The sequence below is a fragment of the Spermophilus citellus genome, assembly GCF_964194105.1.
Source record: "Spermophilus citellus genome assembly, chromosome: 12".
Lineage (NCBI taxonomy): Eukaryota > Metazoa > Chordata > Mammalia > Rodentia > Sciuridae > Spermophilus > Spermophilus citellus.
The window spans coordinates 56263022-56286902 of record NC_138198.1 but is presented as its reverse complement, the minus strand read 5'-3'; the positions used below and the strand labels follow the sequence as shown (position 1 = coordinate 56286902).

General features: G+C 49.7%; 1 protein-coding gene across 1 annotated transcript in view; it reads right to left on the bottom strand.

Annotated features, from left to right (window-relative positions):
• The window catches only part of LOC308631638 (junctophilin-3-like), a gene marked incomplete at both ends in the record, with an annotated part of 45736 nt that overhangs the window by 18678 nt on the left and 3177 nt on the right, over nucleotides 1-23881 (bottom strand). Inside the window, 3 exon segments of the mRNA XM_081263020.1 lie at nucleotides 12264-13019; nucleotides 13022-13234; nucleotides 16989-17113. Coding sequence (XP_081119146.1) covers nucleotides 12264-13019; nucleotides 13022-13234; nucleotides 16989-17113 — 1094 coding nt within the window.

Sequence of the window (23881 nt, the reverse complement as noted above, 5' to 3'; positions counted from 1 at the left end):
AGTAATTGGCTTATATGATTTCAGAGGCCAAGAAATTCCACCACATATAGTCTATGAGCTGAGACCTAAGAGAGCCCATGGTGTGATTCCAAAGGCCTGAGAACAAGGGTAGCCAATGGTGTTGATACTAGTCTGAAGGGTAGGAAAAGACGACATTAATGGCCCAGCTCAACAGTGAGGCAGGGGAAAAGGGGAATAAATTTCTCCTTTCTCTGCCTTTTGTTCTACCCAGGCCCTTGATAGGTAGGGTGATATCCACCCAGACTGGGGAGGACAACCTATATTCCTGAGTCCAGTGATACAAATGTTAATCTTATCCAGAAACACTCTCACAGGCATACCCAGAAATGATGTTTAATAGAGGCATCCCATGGCCCAAGCTAGCCATCACAGCCATTGTTGTTAGAAGAACCACTTAGACTAGTATCTCTGTATGACTCAAGGAAGAAGTAGGTACCTTTTTTTCCTTTCCAATAACAGTGACTTTACAAATTAACTAAACATAATTATGCATTTATCTGTTAAAATTTAAAAATCCGACTACCTATTGTGCTGGTCAGCTTTCTGTTTTATAATAAATACCTGAGATATATCAACTTTTATAAAGAGAAAAGCTTCATTTGGGTTCACAGTTTTGGAAATTTCAGTCTATGCTTGGTTGGCCCATTGCTTTCAGCTTGTTATGACACATAATAGTGAAGTAAAACTGCTCTCCTCATGGCCAGGAGGTAGAAAGTGAGGAAGAGACTCATGATCCACTTCAAGGACATGTCTCCAGACCTGAAGATCTCTCACTAGGCCCTACCATTTAGATGGTTCTACTACTTCTCAACAATACCAACCTGGGGACCACACCATTAACACATGGGCTTTGGGGTCCAACCTACAGCACATGCGCCTGAGCATGTCTAATTCTAGGAATCTACTCCAGAGTCATGCATGCATGTTTGTAAAATTCATAGATACAAAGTTGCTTATAATCAAAAGCAACTTAAAATGACCACCAATAGTGAACCCCTTAGGTAAACCATAGCACAAGCATGATTCAAAAAAGAAAAATATTGATAAACTAGACTTTATCAAAATAAAATATTTTCTTGATTAAAGGACAATATTAAGAGAATAAAAAGATTAGAGAAAATAATTGCAAATTATATATCTGATTAAGGACTCTTACAGTTGATCAAGAAAATAAATACCAGCCAAGTGTGGTGGCACACACCTGTAATCTCAGTGGCTCTGGAGGCTGAGACAGGAGAATCCAAGTTCAAAGCCAGCCTCAGCAATTTAGCAAGGCCCTAAGCAACTCAATGAGACCCTGTCCCTAAATAAAATACTAAAAAGGGCTGGGGATGTTGCTCATTGGTCAAGTGCCCCTGAGTTCAATCCCTGATATGAAAGAAAGAAATAAAAGAAAGAAAGATACCTTAATTTAAAAAATGGTGGTCTATACATGTAGAGTTCATTTTTCTTTTCTTCTCATCTTGGAAAAAAATTATCAGGCAAATATAGCAGTAGAGTTTACATTTGTCCTACTTTGTTTTTTACTTCATTTTTTGCCACCTCTATCACTTAATACACTATGTAATATTAGTTTTTTTCTTTATGAATAAAATGAGTATATTAGTTTGCTAGGGCTACCATGAGAAAACATCACAGACTGTGTGGCTTAAAAAACAGAAATTCACTCTTTCAAATTCTGGAGTCTAGAAGTCTATATAAAATCAAGATGTCAGCAGGGTTGGTTTCTTCTGTGGCCTCTCTCCTTGGTTTGTAGGTGACTGCATCATGGTCTTCCCTCTTTGTCCTATATCCATATTTCTTATTCTTATTCTTATAAGGATACCAGTCATATTAGGAACTACATTAATAATTTAATTTTAGCTTATTTTTCTCTTTAAAGATCCTCTTTCCAAATGCAGTCCCATTCTAAAGTACTGAGGTAAGAAATTCAACATATGAATTTGGGGGAGGTGGAGACACAGTTCAGACTTAACCATGAATTTATTACATTTTGAGATGACAGGGCATAATGGTACAATTTTCTCCCATTCAGAATTCTTCAGAGTCGTATGAAGGTATAGAACATAACATACGTTCTCCTCGGTAGGAGATGATGGTAGGAACAGTGCTGTATGTTCTTTAAATTCATTTCATTTTTGCGCTGAGCAGGGAGAAGTACTATACTTTCTAGACTGAAGCTATATAAACTCCTTAGGGGCTAGCTCCTAAAACCTCTTGCATGATTCTATATATTTTTCTTTCCCAGAGATGTGTCTTGAAGGTGGAGGAATGTTCTTTAGCTTGGGTCTTTGACTTTATGCAGCAGAGAGATGCCCTCTTTCTACCTGCCTGCCAGCTTGCATTGGACTTTCTCATCAACAAGGAAAGCACTTCTTTTGGGTTAACCACTGAGATTTGCAGGGAGGATTCTGTAGAAGTTGTTTACCAGGATTATATTCAGATTAACTGAAGCTTTTAATGAACAAGTTGCAATGAATGAAATAACTTCAATTCATTAGCAGAGGAGGAAATTATTTCAAGCATATAAAACATTAAGATGATTTTATGGATTATTTTAATCCATACTTTAAAAACAGAAGATTTCTATAAAATTAGGCCCTGATATAAATAATGACATTGCAGTAGTGTAGGATCTTACGACATAAGAATGATAGGTACTGTTTTTACTTACATTTTAGAGATGAAGAAACTGAAGCATGGGGCAGTCTCACACAACCTCATCCTGCTGACCAGGACTGCAGAGGTGTCCCCTGCACACCCCACGTTGTGCTGCCTCCTATTGCCAGCTGACATGGTTTGGCAGTTGGTGAAATCTTAGAGCTGTTGACAAATCAACAACTGCATTCTTGTGGCTATTAAAACTCCCAGGCATCTTTTACAAGAAGTACAGATGATAAAAACTCGAACCCTGTGATGAATCACTTTGCATAAGCCATTCTAGCTTCAAATTTCTTTCCAATGATTCATTATGCATGAAGAACTGTGGTATATACTTTGAGTTTCAACACTTAAAATAACTTTCTTCCAGATTCATCTGGAGTAGCCAGCTCTTTTCCTGCAGATTGCTTCTCTGCTGCTTGCTCAGCATGACTTTGTATCTTTCCTTCACATTCAAAACAAATAGGTATTTTAGAATTACCATACAGAGACTGATCAGCAAAATTTAAGTAATTCCAGTGCAGGGGGGTGTCCCAGAGATAGGCCAAAAATAAAATTTATGAAGTTCATGTTAAAGTCTTGAATGAGATTTTTCTAATTCATTTGGATAAAATAACTAACCTGACACAGTTTGGATACAAACAAGACTTAGGAGCAGAGTACTATGCCAACTTTTATTTATTCATCAAATATTTCTTGTGTACCCATGCTGTGGTAGCTACTGCTTCTACTACTTGGCATATATTTGTGAAAAAAACAAACAAAAAGTCTCCAATCCTTAGGAATAAACTGTGATTGTTTGCCTCAGTGAGTGATCCATTGAAATGCCACTGGAAGAAATTTGAGCACACTGACTACTTTTTCTGCAAGGATGCTGAGCATGTGGTGTATATATATGCAATGGGATGTCGTAGGGAACATTATTTTAGTGTGTTCCAATTAGGCTCTTGGTAACCACCTGATGCTTTTGAGAAGATAAATCACCTATGAAGCACAAAAGAGAGGGGAAATGTCAAAAATCTTTGCTTCCTTAGAGATAATCAAAGTCTACTGTTCAGAAGGTTGTAGCAGTGGATAGGACGGGTAAATCAACCATTTAAGTCTGGTAGAAGTGGGAGCTCTAGAATGTTCTCTCAAAAACTAAATCTAGAAATATATGTTTTGGTTTTAAAGATCTGAACTGTATCAAAGGCAGTCTTTTATCAAAGGAAAGACAATAGAATAAGCCTGTGTTGTTGTTGTTATTTTTTTTTCCCAGATGGAAAAAATCACTAATACTGGTTTCCCTAGACTCAAAAGAGAGATAGTGGCCTTGGATCGATTACTCAAGGGTCAGATACTAGAGCAAACTGATTTCTGTGGCTCTAGGACATCAGGGCCTTGTATGTATAGGGCTTAAAGCACTGGACACTAATGTTTTAGTGTCCTAAGCCCAACATATGCTCTCTCAGGATGTGAGGTCATATACTGAGTCATTCTTCTTCCAAGTACCATGCCTGCCCATGCCAGAGCTGAGTCAAAGGAATACTATGAACTTACAACAGAGGCCAACAGATGGAGAATCAGTGTTTGTAAGTACCCTTGCAGTATATAGGAGCAATGAGAATAAATAGCAGCTGAACAGCAATAGATACCCAGAGAGGAACAATTTACTTGATTGTATGTGTCTCTTGGGTTCTCTGAAAACTCAGAGAGCAGATGAGGAGTGGAGAAGGTGGTGGTGTGTGAAATATAGCTCAGAAAGCTTTTACTGAACACCTGTCAATTTAAGAAAGAAAGTTAAGTGACTTTGTTTTGAAAAAGAGTCAAAGTAAACTAGACATCTAGAATCCAAGAATTGGTTGGCATTTAGATTTGTTAATCTTCTTTTAAAAGTAGGGAGAAATTTAGTTTTGTTGAACCAATTCAGATGCTGGGTGCTGTTCCAAGTAATTTTATCTACATCAATTTTTACCAAATTGATGATTTTTGACTGTGATTGCCTATTTTGTTTCATGTTTGCTCTCATTTATTTTAGACACTGGTCCAGGGTCTATCTATTCATTCATCTATCTATTTATCCATTTATTTATCTTCTTGTCTATCTACATATCTATCCCCATATAGGTATTAGTGTGTGTATGTCATGTAGAGTAGGTTGCTGTAGTTTGAATCTTTAATGTCCCTCCAGGCCCATGTGTTGAAGACTTAGTCCCTAGCCCATGGGAGGTAGTGTGACCTTCTGGAGGTAAGGCCTAGTGAAAGGAAGCTAGGTCAGTAGGGGGCATGCCCTTGGAGGGGATATTGGGTTCCTGGCCCCTCCTCTCTTTCTTTGCTTTTTGGCTGTCATAAAGTGAGCACTGTCCTCTGCTATGGGCTTCCATGATGTACTGTGCCACCACTGGCCCAAATCAATAGGATCAAATGATCATGCACCGAATCTCTAAAGCTGTGAGCAAACAAAAACAAAAACACCTTTTTCTTTTAATGAGTTGATCATCTCAGATATTTTGTTGCATTGAAAGAAAGTTGATTAATGCATCTATCATAAATGACTAGAATTGTAACTTTCTCTGCTTGATAATTAGACTTCTCACAACCCACAGCTTCCAGAACATGGTCATAGAGAAAAAATATGTGAAAATATTCCTTTAATTAGGGAAATACTTTACTTCCACAATCTTCATTAAATCCTATTACAATCCAGAGAGGTGAATCTTCCAAATAAACTAAAAAATAATTTTGGTGAGTCTGAAATTCTACGATATGTTTTCAACGTCATTGCTTTCAGTTAAGAACTTATGAGAGAGGTGGCATGAAATCTTAATCCTTTTTAAAATAAAAATTGCCTTCACTAACAAGGTCTTCATGATATGTCCTGTGTCCTTTGACCTCAGCTCACCCTGGTGAACAGTACTGACCTTCTCTCTGTCCCTCAAACAAGCCATGCTTATTACTTCCAAGGGTTTCTCCCTCTTTATCAGTGTCCTTTATCAAGCCCTATAAGGGACGGTTGGTTCTGTGTTTAAAAAATCAAATTTCCTATTGAAGCCTCCCTTTTTGGAGAGACCTTCTTTGAACACTGTCTTTATCCAATGGGGATGATATAACAGATAGCATAGAACAGGTGGCTTATATATAGCACAAATTTATTTCACACAGTTTGGAGCCTGGGAAGATCATGATCAAGGTGCCTGTAGATTTATTCTCTGGTGAAGGCCTGTTTCCTGGTTCATTCTGTGTTCTTACTTGGTTGTGGGGTGAGAGAGCTCTCTGGGGTTTCTTCCTGATAACACTAATTCCATTTGTGAGGACTCTATCCTCATGGCCTAATCAACTCCCAAAAGCTCCACTTCCAAATACCATAACATGAGAGATTATGTTTGAGCATATGAATATTAGGGGTGTATAAAATTTATTCTATGGCAATCTCTCTGACCAAGACACGGTATCTAACCCACTCTCATGCCCTTACTGAACAGTAGGTGCTTTTTAAATATTTGTTGATGTAAATATAAATGGACACTCAAAAAAAGATTGTGAATGATATAATTCTAAAGCAAATAAAACCAGTGTAAAAAATCTCCATTCTTTTCTAACTCAATAACTTTTCTTATTTTTAAACTATTCTGTGTTGGATGGCCTCATCAGAACTGTGTGTGTGTGTGTGTGTGTGTGTGTGTGTGTGTGTGTATGTTTGTGTGTATATGTGTGTGTGTGTGTGTGTGTGTGTGTGTGTGTGAGAGAGAGAGAGAGAGAGAGAGAGAGAGAGAGAGAGAGAGAGAGAGAGAGCGCTGTAGTGAGTCATAAGGGTGATCAGGGATAAAATTAGAGAAAGAAAAAATAGGCTATGGTGAGTTAAAATACATGGGAAGTGATTTTCAGTTTATATATATATTATAAGCACTAGATGAATATGTGGGGTTATTGTTAACCAGAAGCTATGTAGTAGCTTGTTCTACTAACTGCATTCTAAAGCTTTTTTCATTTGTGTGGTTTAGGGTGCTTTTGACCACTGGAAAACCACTCTTAGAATTTTTTTTTTAAAGAGTGAGAGAGGAGAGAGAGAATTTTTAATATTTATTTATTTTTTTAGTTCTCGGCGGACACAACATCTTTGTATGTGGTGCTGAGGATCGAACCCGGGCCGCACGCATGCCAGGCGAGCGCGCTACCACTTGAGCCACATCCCCAGCCCCCACTCTTAGAATTTTTAGGATGTGTTTATTTAACTTATACGTGCTTCAGAACTAATATTCCAATAAATACCATTCAAATTTTACATTCCATGGAGTATAAGCACTTAACAGATTCTTGTCCTGAAACCTTCTATCAATAGTCTGTATCTCAGTGCTCAACTGATGTATACAAGTAGTCCCATTAAACTGGCCTAGATGTCATTTTGTGAAATTGTATAAAAAACTATTGGGTGTCATGAAATATTAGTACTATATCTAGATACTTTTGAGATATCAAATCTTTTTCACATATATGAGAAGAAAATGAGCCTCAAAATCTTCCTCTGGAGAGAGATTTTGCTTTACTGAAAATCATGGAAAGGTAATCTAATGGTGTTCATTATAATACCTGCTATCAATAGCTGTGTACATCGTGGTAAGGAACTCTAGTAAGCAAGCAATTTGCACCTATTATTTCTAATCTTCCTGTGTCCTTGAGTTTTGGTAGAAAATAGAATTCCATTCAAATAGTTCTATGAAAATACTGTAACAAAGTTAGTGATAGGATTAAGGGGATCAAAAACATTGCTGAGGATCTTGGAGTTCAGCAACAGTGGCAAACCACTATGACTCAAGAGAGCATGCAGGGATAAGAAAAATGTCACCAAAGTCAGATGAAACCTGGAGCCATGGAGGAAGCTGGGCCTGACAAAAAGTTGAAGTCTGGTCATGTTCACCCACTGCCTGAACTTCCTGGTACAAAAGGGGAGATTTCAGGAGAGAAATAATCCAGTGTCTCTCTTTCCTGTCTTCTGATTCTCTATTAATGCTTTACAACAGGCCAATAGTGAGATGCTCTAGGGAATCAGTTTATTGGTGTCAGCCTACTGGACATAGTTTTGGGCAGAGAAAGAGGAAAAATGACCAGTCCATCTCAAGGGGATAAAAACTATGTGATAAATATGAAAACACTGGGCTAAGAGAAGTTCAGGAGCCTAACATACATAGATTATGTATGGTAAGGCCAGGACCTGAACTCATCGCTCTGTCTTTTCCAAGCTATCATTTGGATTAACTCTTGCTGATCAAGAATAGGCCTAGACACTCATGCCATAAAGATGGACAAGAGTGGATAGGTTCAATGAGTGACAAAAAGGTTGAAAGGAGGGGTGAAGATAAATTCCAGAAAAGAGATCAGATAACTAAAAAATTTATTCTGAGACAATGTCAGTCTTAAATTAGATCCCTATGATCCTACTATGGCTCACTGATAGAATGGTAAATTGAATTTGTAGGCAATAGAAGAAACTGATGTTGAGTAGGCAAAGGTTGAAGGTTTTCTTTAATCAGCAGATCTTAAGATGACCAATGTTTTGGTCTATGATCAGCCTAATCTTACAGTATACCCATTTCCACTATTAGACTTTGAACAACATGAATAACATAAATGTCTTTGTGCCCTCATTGTCTAGTATAGTCCCTGCTACATAGTAGTTGCTCAGTAAATAGTTGTGGAGTGAACGAAGACAAATATATTAAGAGCTAGAAGCATGAGCTTATTGAAAAAAAATGACTACATTGAAGTCAAGTTTGCAGTTTATTTAATAAAGAACAAGTTTATGAAGTTTAACATTGTTTATCCATAAGTTCAGCAAAAAATAGCACCTTCCTCACAGGGCTGTTAAGAATAACAAATAAACAGATACAAAAACACATCTTAAATAGTGCCTGGCATAAAGTAATCATTTAATATTTATCAGCTTTAATCATATATATTTTAAAAATATCTGTTTCTATGATAGTCCTTTGATTAAAAATTGTTAATTTATTTGAAATATGAATATTTGGGAAAAGTAAAGAAATGAGAAAACATTTAGAAGGGAGAGGAAAAATTGTCCTATAGTCATTGGAGAGAATAATTTAGGACTCAGAGAAAATGTGATCTTACACTGCTTAGTGATGGGTCGAACGTGGTGGTCAGGAATTTGTAGCAACAGTAGGCAAGGCAAGTGTGCTGCTTCCTTAGTGATGTTCAACTGCTTAGGCACAGGTGTGGAGACAGTGTGCAGTTTGGTTTATTCAATTTGGAGCTTTGCCAATCAGATATGATAAGAGAAAGGGGGTAAGGGATTGAGAATCAAGTGGTAAGAGATTATGACCAGAGAGATTATAATCAGAAATCCCGAGATTTCAGAGTTGATACTGTTTTCTCATGACTTACATCTCAGAGGTGGCTGTGGTATTAACCAAGAGGTGAAATGGTGGAAAAGGCCATTATAGAAATGGAAGATAATATCTGAGAGTCCAGGATGTTGGATAAATTAGGTATGTGGACATTAGGATAAAACTATAGACAAAAGTGCTAATATTTCTACTGAATGATGAGAAATGACCCAAGATCTATATATGATCCCAGGATTGGGATTAAGAGGGTATAGTAAGATCTTTTTAGCCAAATAGGAGCTTTTCCAAGAGATATAAAGAGGAAGAAATGCGAGTGTGTGTGTATATGTGTGTGTTTGTGTGTGTGTTTGTGCGTGTGCACGCACATGCGCATGCGCACACACACACAATCTTTTCTATATCTATTTAAAACTAAATTCACACAGATGCTTCCAATTGTAACCTACTGCCATATAGGATTTAGTTTACCCTTTCTTCTTTGCAAACTTATGAGATGTTTTCTCTAACAGTGAGAAACCTGGATCCTACTACCCATAATGAATTTACTCAATCTCTGAGCATGTATGTACTTCAGCTCCCTCCTGCACCAGGTGAAAACTTGGCCTGGGATTCTTTGTTGTGCCTCATCTCCTGCTAGACATGCTGGCTAAGGCCATGGGAGGAGTGGAGGAAGCAGATGGGAAGAAGAAAGTTCAGGAAGCTTGTCTGGAATACCCAGCCCTTCTTTTCCTTGGAACTGATAGTAGTACCATCTGCATACTTTTGTCCGGGATAAAAACAAAAACACCAACTCCCCTCCTGACCCCCACCTCTCACCATTTCATCCAATCCCTGTCCACAATAATTTGATTGCAAAGAAAGAAAATGTTTCCAACTAGGTAGGGAAATACCTGAAGTCTTTCAGGTATTCAGTCTACTCTTTAATTACTTAATGCTTTTTGGTTAAAAATCTTCAATTTATTAACCAGTACTACCGTTGCTGACTGAAACTAAATTTATGTTTCAGAACTGACTATTAATGAGTGCTTGCCTAACTGAGGCATTAATTTGATTAGATTTGATAACAGGTGGAAAACTCCCAAAGCGACATTGTCTTATGTAAGACAAAAGCTATTTTACTTTCTTGTAAAAGAAAACGGGAACTATTCGAACCAGAGCTTATTTGGTGGCAGCTCAGGTTCATGATGCAGTCCTTGGTTCTTTTCTTCCTCCCTCAGTGTCAGCACATGACCCATAACAGCTGGGGGAACTTCAGCCATCATGCCACTTCCACAGCAGGGAAAGGCATAAGGGATAATAATGAGCTCTAGGTGGCTGTGATGAGTCTTGTCAAGCAATTTTCCTGAAATTCTCCAAAATGCCTCTGAGGTCCTTTGGCCAGAATTTAGTCATAGGGTTCTCAGAAGCTATAAGGACTATTGGGCAATATATTCTTTTATCTCAGGTGACACTGTGCTCATATTAGAATCTATTCTGAGAAGGAAGGGTAATAAAATTAGGATGGGCATTAGCCAGTTTCTGCCAGCATTGGCCAAACCAGAGTTGGAGGGCTCTGCAACCCTTTGAAGGGCAAGGTGCATTCATTCAGTAGGAAGATTCAACAAGGAGAATACTACAACCTCCTAATCTGACTGACAGCTCCATGAAATTCCTGTCTGTTCTTAGTGTCAAGATGAATCCAAATATAAATATACTCTTACTTTCAAGTGATAAATGGTCCTCCATGAGCTCTCTGAGAAAGTAGTCTTCTTCCCAGAATACTACTCAGAGTAACAGCCATTAATGTGCTTTGCATTACCTATTAAGAAATGCAACAACCTAATATCAAAATCATTGTTACAAATTAATTTTAGCAAGTACTACCCCATGGATTTTTAAATGTTTGGCTTCCTCATTTAATGAATCTGATGCGTTACTCGATAGTATTCAGACTCTATATAACACAACTAATGCAAGTTTTAAATTCCATTTAACACTGAGCTGCAATAGCAGAAAGGAAAGAGCTGACAAGCTAATCATAGATTGGAATAAGAACTATTGTAAACATTTTAATATGATGATGTTTAAAGCAGTGCATGGCATTTGGAAGTGAGCACTCTTAAAGTGTTCAACTGCTGGCACGTCCTTGCTAAAGGCTGAATGGAATTGAAAAGTTGAATGGAATTGAAAAGTTGAATGGAATTGACAGGACAATAAGGATATTCCTTTAGATGATCTGTCCACTGTGCCCCCAGTAGTATTTCAGGTGCTTCTCAGGTAAGTGAGAGTATTACAGGTGGACCAAGGAAGCATTTCAAAGCTGTAGAAAGTAAAGACACTCACTGTAGTTCTTTTCTCTCTCCTCGCCCAGTTGTTGAACATTTCTGATAAGATACTTTTGCTTTAAAAAAGCCTTGAGAAACATTTTATACATTTAATTCACATGCACAATTAGGTGAATTAAAGGAGATTATCCTTGATAATATGGGTGGGCCTCATCCAATCATCTGAAACCATAAGAGCAAAACCCAGGTCACATATTTAATGTACTAAAAGCTATTGAATCACATGCTCTAAAATGGCTTATCTTATGTTCAGGTGCACGGACCTGCATATTAATTCACTGATGAGATTACAGCCCTCATGATCCAGTCATTGCCTAAAAACCCCATCTTTTAACTTTCCTGTATCGGGGACCATTTATTTCAACACATGAGCTTTTGTGGTGGGAACTTTCCAGATTCAAACCCTAACAATGAACATCTCTTGCTTATGGAAACCAATAGAGAACTAGCTTGTGTATTTCTGGGGCAGCATCTTGCTTGTCTCTGGATATTACATGATTTGCCAAGTCCCTTAAATTCATTCTCTGGAATGATTTTTTCTTGTGACAAAAAGATTTGCAATTCATTTTGTATGTTCAAGGTCTGAGGACAAAATGTGAAGACAACTAGAAAGTGTTTTTTTTTTTATTTTTTAAATTCTCTTCTATTTTAAATAAGCTTCTAAGAAATCAGACCTTGATTTTTATAAAGAAGCATGCTTTTCTAATGATTCATCTCTTGCTGTTTTGTATAGAATTTTTCTTTGGCAGAGAAGAGGGAGTGTGGAATGGAAAAGGGTGGGCTTAGCAGAGAGAACAGAATGCCACCCTGTTACGTATCTTCTTGCTTAGGGACTTTTCCTATGCATATATTTCATTCTTCTGCTTCTCTGTGCAGAGAAAAGCCCCAGCCTGCTCCAAGGCTTGGTGTGATCTACCTCTCTTGCTTTCTTTCCTGACCCCTGCAGAGATGAGTGGTTCCACCTTAATATAGTCAGCCTTTGCTGCATTTGGATTGGCATTTGTAATTATACACTGGGAAAAATCATCCCCGTTCTCCTCATCGGACTCCAGTGCGACAGGCAAAGACTTCTGGGGTGGGGAGAAGGTCAAGTCCCAGCGCAGCAGCCGGGGCTCAGGCCGGTCCCCCAGCCGCAGGCTCTCCAGCTTCTGCACGGTAGGCTCCACGCAGGAGGCCGGCCGCAGGTTCTCCTTGTTCTGGGACTTGGACCTCAGTCTCTGCAGCCCGAAGCCCCGGTCCTCGGAGCGCCGGTCGCCCCCCGCGCCCCGGCCGTGGCGTCTCCTCTGGGGGTGCGGCTCTGGTGTGCAGGAGTTCATCCTCAGCAGGGGCTTCATCTCCAGCTTGTAGTTGCTCAGCTGCTCCTCGTCGGGCTCCTGCAGCTTGGCACCCCCGGAGCCAGGGTTGCCCACCCGGTGGTGGGAAGTCCACGAGAATGTTGGGGGGGACTCCGTCCGCCGCTCCCGGGGCTTGGGGTTCCCGGGCTGCTTGTGGCCCGCACCCCGGGTGCGGAAGTCCTTGGTGCCTTGGCTGCTGCGCAGGGCGCTGCTGCGAACGCCCCTGCAGCCCCCTGCCTTCTCCTCACCCCAGCTGTTCCGGGTGTAGTCCCCTCCCCGGCCCTCCAGGAGCATCTGGATGTCCCCGCCTCTCTCCTCGTCCACTGAGACCTGTCTGAGAAGTGGGCCGCCCTGCTTCTGGAGGGGGCCGGCGGAGGCGTAGCTGCAGGGCTGGCGGCGAAGCTCTGCAGCGGGCTGTCATCCGGGGTCAGGTCTGAAGGGGTGGTGCCCTTGCGGTACAGCTCGGGGCTCTCCTGTTGCAGCGGTGTGCCGGTGGACAGCACCTCGATGTCATCGCAGGAGCCCTGGTGCTTCGGCCTCTGGTACTCCAGCCCTTGGTGAGGAGAAAGAGACACAGTGGGGGTCACCCTGAGCCTGCTACTCCAAGGCCCCGGCTCAGGAAGGTCCCGGGGCAGGGTGCTCCCTGCTCAGGGGAGGCGCAGGGGCAGAGGGAGAGACTGGTCACAGTGGCTCCCAGGGCCCTTTGGTGGGGCACGCTACCCAGTGTGCACTCTAAGGATGCCTGGGCGGCCCCAGGTCACAGCAATGGCAGTGGACAGCCCTCAGCCTGGTCCCTCATCACACACTGGCTGGCCTCCTACAGGTCCTGAGGCTTGGTGAGGCCAGGCGTGTCATGGCGTGACTACCAACCCCACCTGCCTCAGGCCTGTGCCTTCCCCTGGGATCAGGACCAGCATGGGGCCAGCATGAGGCCAGGTCCGGCCCCTCCCTGCATTGCTCAGGCCTCCATCGTGAACAGACATCTGCCTCAGTCGAGTCCCAGCCAGAGCCTGGAGGCTCAGACAACCAGGCACCCACACTTCTTTGGCCAGCAGACCTCCACAGGGCTGGCACCCCCGCCTCTGATCGCTGTCCTCAGCCCCGCACAGGCCAGGCCCCAGTGACCGTGGCACAGTCACTTCACATATCAACACAAGACTGTCCCTGATCTCATCTCAGGTGCCCAAGCAGCAGTGAGCAGGGCAGGGTGGTGACCCTGGCATGTGGCCCTGGGCCAGGGACAGCCCCCTAAATTGGTGTCCCCGTGAGTCATGGGGATGTGGGCCAGGCAGTCTCAGAGCCCCTTCCAGTGACTGGTCCTCTGTGGTCACAGGGCTGGGGCTACCATGGTATCCACACAGAGAGCCAGGCTGGGGATGGGTCCATGCAGAACCACACTAGACCCGTGTGTCCACCTCCCAGCCTGGGTTCCCACCTCGCCTGCTTCCCTTCAGGGCCCCACGCTCAGAGCCCCCATAATTGTGCCTCACCACGCCACCCCCTTGGTTGGGGTTGGGCTTCTGAGGGCCACGATCCTTTGCCCAAACACCAGGGGTCAGGCAAGCTGGGACACTGAGCCTGCAAGTGGCCCTGTGGCCTTTCCTGTGAGCCCTGGAGGAAGGCTGGCACCCCAACTGCCAGTACTGCCGTGTGGGGAGGCGGCGCTCAGCTCAACCTAATGGCCCAGAGCTGTGGCTCCTGGAGACGTCATGAAAGGATCGAGGCCAAACCTGGAGCATGTGCAGCTCAAGGCCAGAGCCTTCATCTTGTGTCCTGCTCTTGGGCTCTGGAGCATGGGCAGCATCACAGGAGTGTTGTGGGCACTGGACACTGCCCGGCAGAAAAGCAGGCTCCTGGTTTGGATGTCCCCACTTCCCCGGTGAAGGCTGCAGGTCCTCCAGGTGCAGGCGGCTTATACGGGGTGGCCCTCTCCCCGGCTGAAACTCTGGGATTTGCTGTCAGAGCAGGTGCAGCTCAGGGTGGGGAGTCAGGCCCTGCTCTGCCTCCTGGCTTCCGGGACCTCGGGCAAGCTACTGCTCCCAACCTTGGCTTCATCTGCCAAGAGGAGATGCAGCTTCTGGTTGTGAGGAGTAGCTGCAAGATGCCCAGTGGCCTCAGTGGCCCCCAGTCCCTGGTCTGGGCTCATTTGCCTGTAGTACTCTCTACACAGAAGGCTCAGCACTAATCAGAGACGCAGGATCCAACTCCTGGCAGGAGGCACAGCCAAGAACCCCAGAGGCTCCTGGAAGCAGGACCCGGTGGACAGGTCCCTGGGCCAAGGCTGGGCAGTGTCCAGTGCCCACAGTGCTCCTGTGATGCTGCCCATGCTCCAGAGCCCAAGAGCAGGACACAAGATGAAGGCTCTGGCCTTGAGCTGCACATGCTCCAAGTCTGGCCTCGATCCTTTCATGCTGTCTGCGTGGAGCCAGGCTCAAGCTGCCTCAGCAGCCCGAGCTTCAGTTCTGTCCTGAGGAAGAGGGATGCTCTAGGAGCCAGCTTCTGGACCGAAACAGCAGCCAAGGCCTGGCCAGCCGGACCCATGGTCCTGGGCCCAGCATCCGCCTCCCAGGGCTCCACGGGGCCACACACTAGGCATAAAACAGCAGACGTTCTCTCTTGGGGGTCCGAGGGGTGGGGTTCTGAAGCCAAGCTGTGGTGGGGCTCTGCCAGGGCTCTAGGGGAATCTGCTCCTGGCCTCTCTGCGGCTTCTGGTGAGCCCTCCTGGGCTGTGGCCACACCCTCCTGGCTTGGGTGTCTCTGGGCGGTATTTTAAGAAAACTCCAGGCTGGATTTAGAGCTTTACTGATCCAGGATCATCCCACCTCCCCATCTTGGCCTTAACTGCATCTAGGTAGCCCTTCCTCCCAACAAGCCGCAGGTGGACGATGCTCCTGGGCCATTCAGCGCACCCAGGAGCCTCAGACACTGTGGCCCTCCCTTTCCCTCACAGACGGAGAAACCGAGGCTCTGAGAGGCCAAGAACAGGCCCCAGCAGTGGAGTCAGCTCGCGACCTGTGCATGGGACCTGGGCAACCCATGGGTGGGGACTGTGCACTAAGTCCTCCAGGCTTCTTCGTGTGGCTGGTGTCACCAGGCGCCTAATGGTCTGAGCACAGGGCTGGTGGCCTGTGTCCACCTGGCTCACACACCTGGGCCCAGTGTGTCCAGAGAAGAGGCTGGGGTTGGAGGACGAGGGGTGGGCAACTCACAAGAATGCAGACCTGTCAGGACGCCACTTCCTAGCCCAAGGTCACAGCTGAGGTCCCATCAAGGACAAAGCAGAGTCCACCGACTCAGCCACAGGCAGTGGGGACCAGGGGTGCTCTGTGTTCCTGACTGTACCTCTAGCTAGGAGCAGCAGGCTCAGCCAGGACCCTGGACCCACCAGGGAAGAGTGCGGAAGGATGACGGCCACATTCCAGGTCTGGGCCGGGAACACCTGGGGGAGGCGCCCTGGGGCCAGTACAGGCAGGACACCAGAGAAAACAGATAGTGAGGACCAATTTGTCTGCTGGCCCAGCACTGACCCCTGGCTCCATCCCTGCCCCAAGGCCAGGAGGCAGCTCAGGGCTGCAGGGTTGGATCCATCCCCAGACGCCAGCAGCTTTCCACTCAGCCCTCCCGTGTGCTGGTCAGAGGTGCAGACAGGAGGGAGCCCTGTCCCCTGGGCTTCCCAAAGAGGCCAGGTTGGGAGCCAGTGGGCCATGACTCGGACCTCTGCCAGCACAGCCCCTCCACTACACTCCACAGCAGGCCTTCATGACCCTGGGGCCTGTCGTATGGAGTGCAGAAGAGAACACACGGTCCCCATGGGCCCCTGCAGGGAAGGCTGAGGTTCCTGAACCTGATGGGACATGGAAGGAGTTGCTGTCCAGTACTCAGAGCCTCACCTGCCAATGCAGCAGCCAGTGGCCACACAAGGCCATTTGCATCTAAAAGCAGACAAGTTAAGACTGAATGAAACTAGGGCCAGCTCCTTAGTCTCTCACCACGCAAGGCTAGTGGCTGCCACGTTACAGCAAACAGATGGAAATATCCATTATCACAGAGTGTTCTAGAAAGACGGCAGCATACAGGGAGAGGCAGCACACCTGGAAACAGACACATGGACCCTGGGGCCACCTGAAATTTTGAGGAGGCCCTGCCGGGACATGCAGCTCCAGTAAGAGCGGTGACCACCAGTAGGATGTCAGCTTCTGGGGCAGAACCCATGTGAGGCCAGCTGGCTTGTGGCACGGGGACACACCTGATGCCCTGACCACCCAGCAGGCACCCAGCCTTTGAAGCCTGGGGGGCAGCAGACTCACCGTTCTCCCTGTGCTGGAAGGAAGGAGAGAACTCTTTGGCAGTGATCCTGGCGATCCGGGCTTCCTCCTGCGCTTTCTGAGCCGCGGTGAGGGCGGCCTCGGCCTTGGCCCGCGAGTGGGAGGTCCTGGGGGAATACGGGAGGAATGAGAAGGGGGACGGGAAGCAGAGGTGGTGGGGTTGAGGCCTCGTGCCCACGATCCTGCACACCCAGTAAGACCAAGAGCGGAGGCTGGTGCACTGTGGCTGCCTTCGGCCCTCCGGACCTTTCTCATTCATTCAACAAACATCACTGGTACCCATCCCCCAGCCCCGGCGTGTCAGATGTGCTGCAGAATGTGTGTGTTCTCGTTATCGACCAGCGTCCTGCATGTGTGCACAGGGAGCCCAGGCCAGGGTGGTGCCACACCCCAGGGGTGCCATGACAGGGGACACCAATGAGTCCTGCGGCAGGAGTGCCCTGATGCCCTCCTGTCAGCACCCCCCATCAACTCTGGCCCAGGACGACCCTAGGTGTGGGTGGGCGGGCTCCCCGCTGACAGAAGGAGACGCCAGTGCCCATGTGACGGCAAGCGAGCTGGGCGGCTGTGGGCTGCCCCCAGCTCTGCTCTGGTGGCCTCGTCCCACTCATTCCTGCAGGCTGGCCAAGGCCACAGTGGCCAAGGCACCCCGGCCCCAGTCTGGGGACTGCAGGTCTAAGATCCAGGTGCCAGCAGGGAGAACCCGCTTTCTAGCGCACGGATGACACCTTCCCACTGTGTCCTTGCATGGAGAAAGGGGCAGGGACCTCTCTGGGGCCTCCTCTTAGAAGGCGCTGATCCCATTGTGGGGTCTGCACCCTCGTGACCTGGTCACCTGCCAAAGGCCCTGCCCCTGACACCAGCATGCTCAGGACTGGGTTGGACGCCTGTTGGGGACACTCTGAGTCCTCTGTAGCCCTAAGCTGCCTGATCCCTCTCCCTGCAGCACCTGTCACTAGGGGTCCACGGGCTAAGCCTGGAAACCCTCGAACCTCGGGAGGAACCGGGTTTGGTCTCTTCAAAATCCCTCGGTGCTAACAGGAACAACTTTCCCGGAGAAGGTGACTCTGTCATGGATGCAGACACAGAAATATAAACCGCCACCAGACATGCTTCCAGGAAGTGAAGCAAGGCAGAGGAGCCCGTGGCTCCCAGGCTCCTGCCCTGGCTCTGCCATACTGCTGGGAGGAAGCCCCAGAGACCCGGGAGGAAGCCCTGGGCCGGAATTTAGCGTTGGCAAGATTCTGTCCTCGCATAGTTTTATTTCTTGGAAATGGGAGAATCTGTAATTTCTCAACATAGTTATGGCTGCATGTCCCATGGAATATGAGGACCACCTTCTAGAAGATTCCTTGAGAATCTGGTGTTTGTAATCACACAAAATGGGGGCAGGGAGTCAGAGATAAACCTGTTAATAAAGCACTCATCAATACCTGACTTACTCTCTCTGACGAGCCGGTGGCAGCCGTTGCTGCAGGCCGCTGGGCGCAGATGCTCAGCTTGTGTGCTGATCCTGGGGCTCTCTGCTGCAGTCCCCACCTGGGGACTTTGCGGGACATCTACACTCACCCTAGTCTGGCAGCCTCAGGGTGGCCACCCCTGCCTGCCGCTGCTCAGTGCCTCCTCTGATGCCCAGATGGACAGCCCCACTAACCAGCAAGAGCAGTGGGGTGCCCTGAGGTCTGCAAGGTTGCAAAGTTGACAACGCATTGGTCCAACATGGCCTGCCCTTGTGGAGACACCAGGCCTGGCTGCAGCCTCAGGGAGCCTGGGTGGCCAAGGACCCAAGGCAAGCGACGCACCCCCCAGTTCACTGACCGCCCAGCCGGGCAGCCTCTCCCTGCCATGGTCCCTGGGTCTCCTTAGCCACAGTGGTTTCACTGAGAAATAACCCACAGGCCTGCACCCGCCTCAGGGTGGCTCCCAGGCACGCAGAGCTGTGCCACCGTCCAAGGTGCTCCTGCCCCAAGGGGACCTGTGGCCTCTATCGGTCACCCCCTCCCAGCCAACAGTCCATTTTGTCTCCACTCATTCTGGAAACCTCATGCCAAACAGACTTTTTAAGGTTTTCTTTCTTTTTACTTTTCCCTCACCAAGTGGAAGTCACATGACATGGAGGGACACCACCCACTGGCCTTCAGCGTGGGTGCAGCCATCACCTCCAACATTGCATCACCCCCAAGGGAGACCCTGTGCCCTTACCTTTCCCTCCAGTCCCACCAGTGACCTGTGAGGTTCTAAGCCACCATTCAATGCGGACAAAACACCTGCCACTGTCTCAGGACCCAGCCCCTTTACTTCGGGTGAAATGCTGGCACTGGGCCAGGGCTGACCTCAGGCTGCACCACACGGCTGCTGGGCAGCTGGGCCCGGTCCCCTCCAATCCCGGGTTCTTGCTGGGAACTCCTGCCTCACAGGGTTGTTAGTTGGTAAGGGAGACTTGAATCTGCCCAGGCGAGTGTTCCTGAGGCCTCCACCCAGAGACTGAGCGTCTCAACTTCCCCCAGGAAGCTCCCGGTCACCTTTGTCCCCGGGTCTGGGGTAGGCCCCGAGCAGGAGGCACACAGTGATCAAGAGATTGAGTCCTGGGGAGGTGAGGCTGGGGACTCCGAGCCCAGGCTGGAGAGCAGAGGAGGCCCTTCTGGAAGAGCCAGGGCTCGCTGTCCTCGGGCTGCTCACCCTGCACTTGGCTCAGAAGAGGGGGCAGCCCAGGCTCTGACCTGGAGGAATCTTCCCCCCCCCCCAGGACTCCGGGGCTTCCTCACTGTTACTAATGCACACTCACTGTACAAACGACGGGCTCTGGGGGTTTCTGCGAAGACCCTGATGGGGGCTGCTGCGGCCACAGAAAGTGAGTGCAGCAGAGTCCACGCAGCAGGGCCCAGTGTGGCTCACGGCGGCCCTTTCCCAGGTGGACCTGGATGGTGTGGGGCAGGTGGCGTCCAGCGTCTTCTCTGACAAGAGGCAGGGCGAGCCACTCCATGTGGCTGTGTTGACAACTCTTCCTGCTCTTCGCGCCCTGCACACAGGCTGATCATCTGCGCCCAGCAGGTCCTATGGGTGTGGCCCCCAGGACCAGCTCTGCAACGTGGAGCAGAGGTGGCCGCCAAAAACTTGGATGAGCTCCATGACCCGGCTCTCTCTGAGCCACACTCTGGGAGGAGATGTGCCTGGGACAGGTCTCCCTGCCCAGCTGGGATGGTGTGGGCTGACGTCCACAGCCAGGAGGAGGCACTTTACTGGCAGAGGCCAGCTGGGACCAGGCACCCAGTGGGCAAAGGCAGCTGGGTCCTCCTGCAGGGCACTGCACACACAGGCCAGAACAGGGAGTTCCCAGGCACAGGCCGGCCAGCCGGGAGGCCATGCAACCGAAGTAAGCCGAGGATGGACGATCGGAATGGTGCCCAGCTCGGACCAGAGCCAGGGGACCTGCACCCCAGGAAGAAGGCGTGTGTCTGCACAGCGGGTGTCAGTGAGTGCCAGCACGTCCTGCGCCTGCACTGGGTGCCCTGTGCACACAGGCACGAGGCGTGTGACCACGGACGCGGGCACCATGAGGAGAACCTCTCTAGGACAGTGACAGAAACAGCCACGCAGCCCCAGAAAGGTGCCAGGGCACCAACGTCCGTCAGACACAGACTCGATAAAACTGCTGCTGGAGACGCGGGTGCCCCGGCAGGTGAGGGACGGTCGACCCCAGAGCTGGGCTGCGTGCACCCGGGGTCGCCTGCCGTCTGCAGATCTTGCTTGTTCCTGAGGGGTGCCTGTTGGGAGGCTGGAAGGAAAGGAGCCCCCAAGAGGGAGCAACCCTGCCTCCACCCTGCTGATAGTCCAGAGAGACAGTTTTGACTCTTGTGCATGTGGTGCTGGGGACGGAACCCAAGGCCTTGCGCCCATGAGGCAGGCACCCTACCGTAGCTACACCCAGCCCTTTTTATTGTGGGAGTTTGCTAAGTTGCCTAGGCTCAGAGAACCCAGGATTCCCCTCCTCGGCCTCCCAAGTAGCTGGATGACAGGCTGTGCCGCTGTGCCCTACAGAACACGGGAGAACAAGTGTGAGCCCAGCCCTTGGTAAGTGGCCGTCTGTCAGCACCCAGGAAACTTGGGCGCCCGGCACCTTGGCTCTGCCTGGCTCTCCTCCTGGGGCCAGGCTCGCTGTGGAGGCTCAGGCTGGACTCCAGGACACCCGCCCAGGCCTTTAGGATGGGCAGAGGGGCTTCTGCCTCCAGTGCCTGCCAGGACGGGGAGCAGGTACTACTCGGGGGCCAGGGCAGGACCTGGGGGTCTCTGGCAGAGGAAGCCCCGGAGCCACAGCGAGGCTCCAGAGGCAGGAAGTCTGCTCCAGGTGCCTTCAGAATGCCCTTTTCACCTCCGGCCCGTCTCCTGAGCCTGCAGGGAAGGGGCTTCCTGGTGGGAGAGGAAGGCATTCTGCCATGTCTGTTTGCACCTCTGACTCTGATGCCACGGGCAGCACCGGCAGCTGAGCCTGGGTTCAGGACACGGGTCCACTGGCTCTTTTCCACAACAGCTTTACCCCCGGGACTTTAGAGGAGGGCACACCGTGGCAGGTGTGTGGCCACGTCCTGCCTTCCTCTGACCACGGCAGGCATTGCTAGTCAACCGCAGCACTTGGGAGCCCACAGACCCCCGAGTCACGCTCCAGGGACAGATGCCTTTGTCCTCATAGATTTGGCCCAGGCCTCCCGCCGAGGGCTGGCTTTGTCACACAGCACGTGTACCCTGCAGGCCGGTGGCTCTTCCTGGACCCACTGCTCTCTCCCCCTCTCTGTCCCCCTCACCTGACCTGACTCAGCTCTCCCTAAGACCCCAGGTGCCACGGCCCCACCCCAAAGCCTTCCTGCGTGCACCTGCAGTTGAGGTGAGATCCCTGCCCAGAGCTTCGAGAAGCCTCAGATCTGCCTTGAGACAGAACCGTCCTCTCCGTCAACTGCTGGCGTGCCGAGCCATCTCCTGCTAACCCTGAGTCCCAGGAAAGCAGGGCCACCCTGTCTGCGTCCCCATCATCTAGACAGTGGAGGGACAAAGCATCTCTGGGCAGCATAGATACGCCTTTCCCTTGAAGAAAAGCTGGCGGGCGAGAGCCAGATCCAGGTGAGACAAGGCAGGGGCCAGTCCCTGAGCAGGGTCCTCTGCACGGCACTGGCGGAGCCACCCACCCTCTCGCGGGCTTTAGTCAACACCGAGGAGCTGCTTCCAGCTAAAGAGACTCGCGTGGCCATCGAGGGCGCTAAGTGGAGGGGGAGCAGCGCGAGGCCAGCGCCACTGCCTCCCAGACCCGCTCCACCCAGGCTCCACCCAGGCTCCCGCCGAGGCCCAAGGAAACCAGTTAACAAACACCAGCATCCCTCACTCTCCTCATGTCACTGTCCTGCTTCAACCTCCTGGCCAAGGACTGCAGGGGACACTCGGGGAACCCCTTCCCTGAGGCTGCGGGGGGGCCACCTGCCCGGCTCAGCCCCTCCCACGCAGCCCCCCATGGGCTCAGGAAGGCCCGCATTTTGCAGATGAGGTTAAGCTGCTTGCTGGGGGCCCAGGAAGAGTCCAGGACACAGGGCAGGTGAGGGGCCACAGCTGGACAGTAACGGGGCCACCTGGAGGCCAGGCAGGGAGCCTCTGACAGACCTCTGGATCCGGGTTCTCCTTCCCTCCCCATCCCCCGCATCTGTCCCCCTCATCCGCACCCATCTGGATGAACACTTGCCGTGACATCAGAGACAGGGCTGGTGGGGGACGGCCGTGGACAGAGCATCATGGGCTGACTGGGAGCCCAGCTACGAGGGCACACCAGGAACAGGGCCACGGGGCACAGGCAGGGAGTGGAGTCCCCACAGCTCCCCGGGTGAGGAAACCGAGGCCCGTGGAAGTGAAGAGACGCAGCGGGTAGGCAGGAGGTCAGGCTGCAAGCAGAGGGACTCGTGCCCGTCACTGCAGGCCCCGCTCACCCCGGGAGGACGGGCTCCCTCGGCCTGCCTGTGGCTGCTCTCAGGTGGTACGAAGGCGGGCGAGAATCCCAGGGGTTGAACTGTGCCCTGCGACAGACACCCTGGGGCCCAAGCCCACGTCCCCACATGGGGACCTGGCTCCGGGGTCGCGCGGCTATAGGGCAGATGCTGACCCTGCGTGACTGGCGTCCTCATGGAAAGGGGGGTTTGGACCCAGGGTCAGACCTGATCGGGCAGGCAGAGGACACGGAGCCAGCCGCCACCTGGGAGGAAGGTCAGAGGTGGGGACAGGCTCTCCCCGGCCACTTATTTCCTGTTTGGTTCTGGCCGGGGATGGGCTGTGTGAGCCTGCAGGGGCTCACCAGCCGTGGCAGCAAGACTGAGGTGCTAGACACTGGCCCGAAGCAGAAATCCTGGGCAGCCCATACGAGTGGCCCCAGGCCCTTAGCACAGCAGCCAGGTCCCAGCCCTCCAGAGCCAACGCCCCTCACGGGCAACCCACAGCACATGTGCCCTCACCCTGGATGGCACCTCATGGCCCACCACAGTGGGCCCTTCCCACCCCTGCCCAGCTGGTCCACAAGGACAGGCGGTGGGGGGGGATTGTGGTGGAGGGACTGAGGATGAGGCCAGGTGCGCCTTGCACCAGACCTTTTCATGTCTATTTCGACACAGGACCAAACCAACTTGTCCTGGCTGGCCTGGAACTGCCCCTGCTGCCTCAGCTCCCAGCTGGTAGGGGTCACAGGCGTGGCCACCTCATACAGTGACGGGCAGGATTTTCAGAATATTAGGAAAGTAGAACCTGTCTCAGAGAAAAAGGGGCAGAACAGAAACACAGGTCCCTGTGCCATTACTGTGACAGCATTTCCCCATGCGCATCCCGCGGCTCCTGTGTCCATCGCTGAGGGT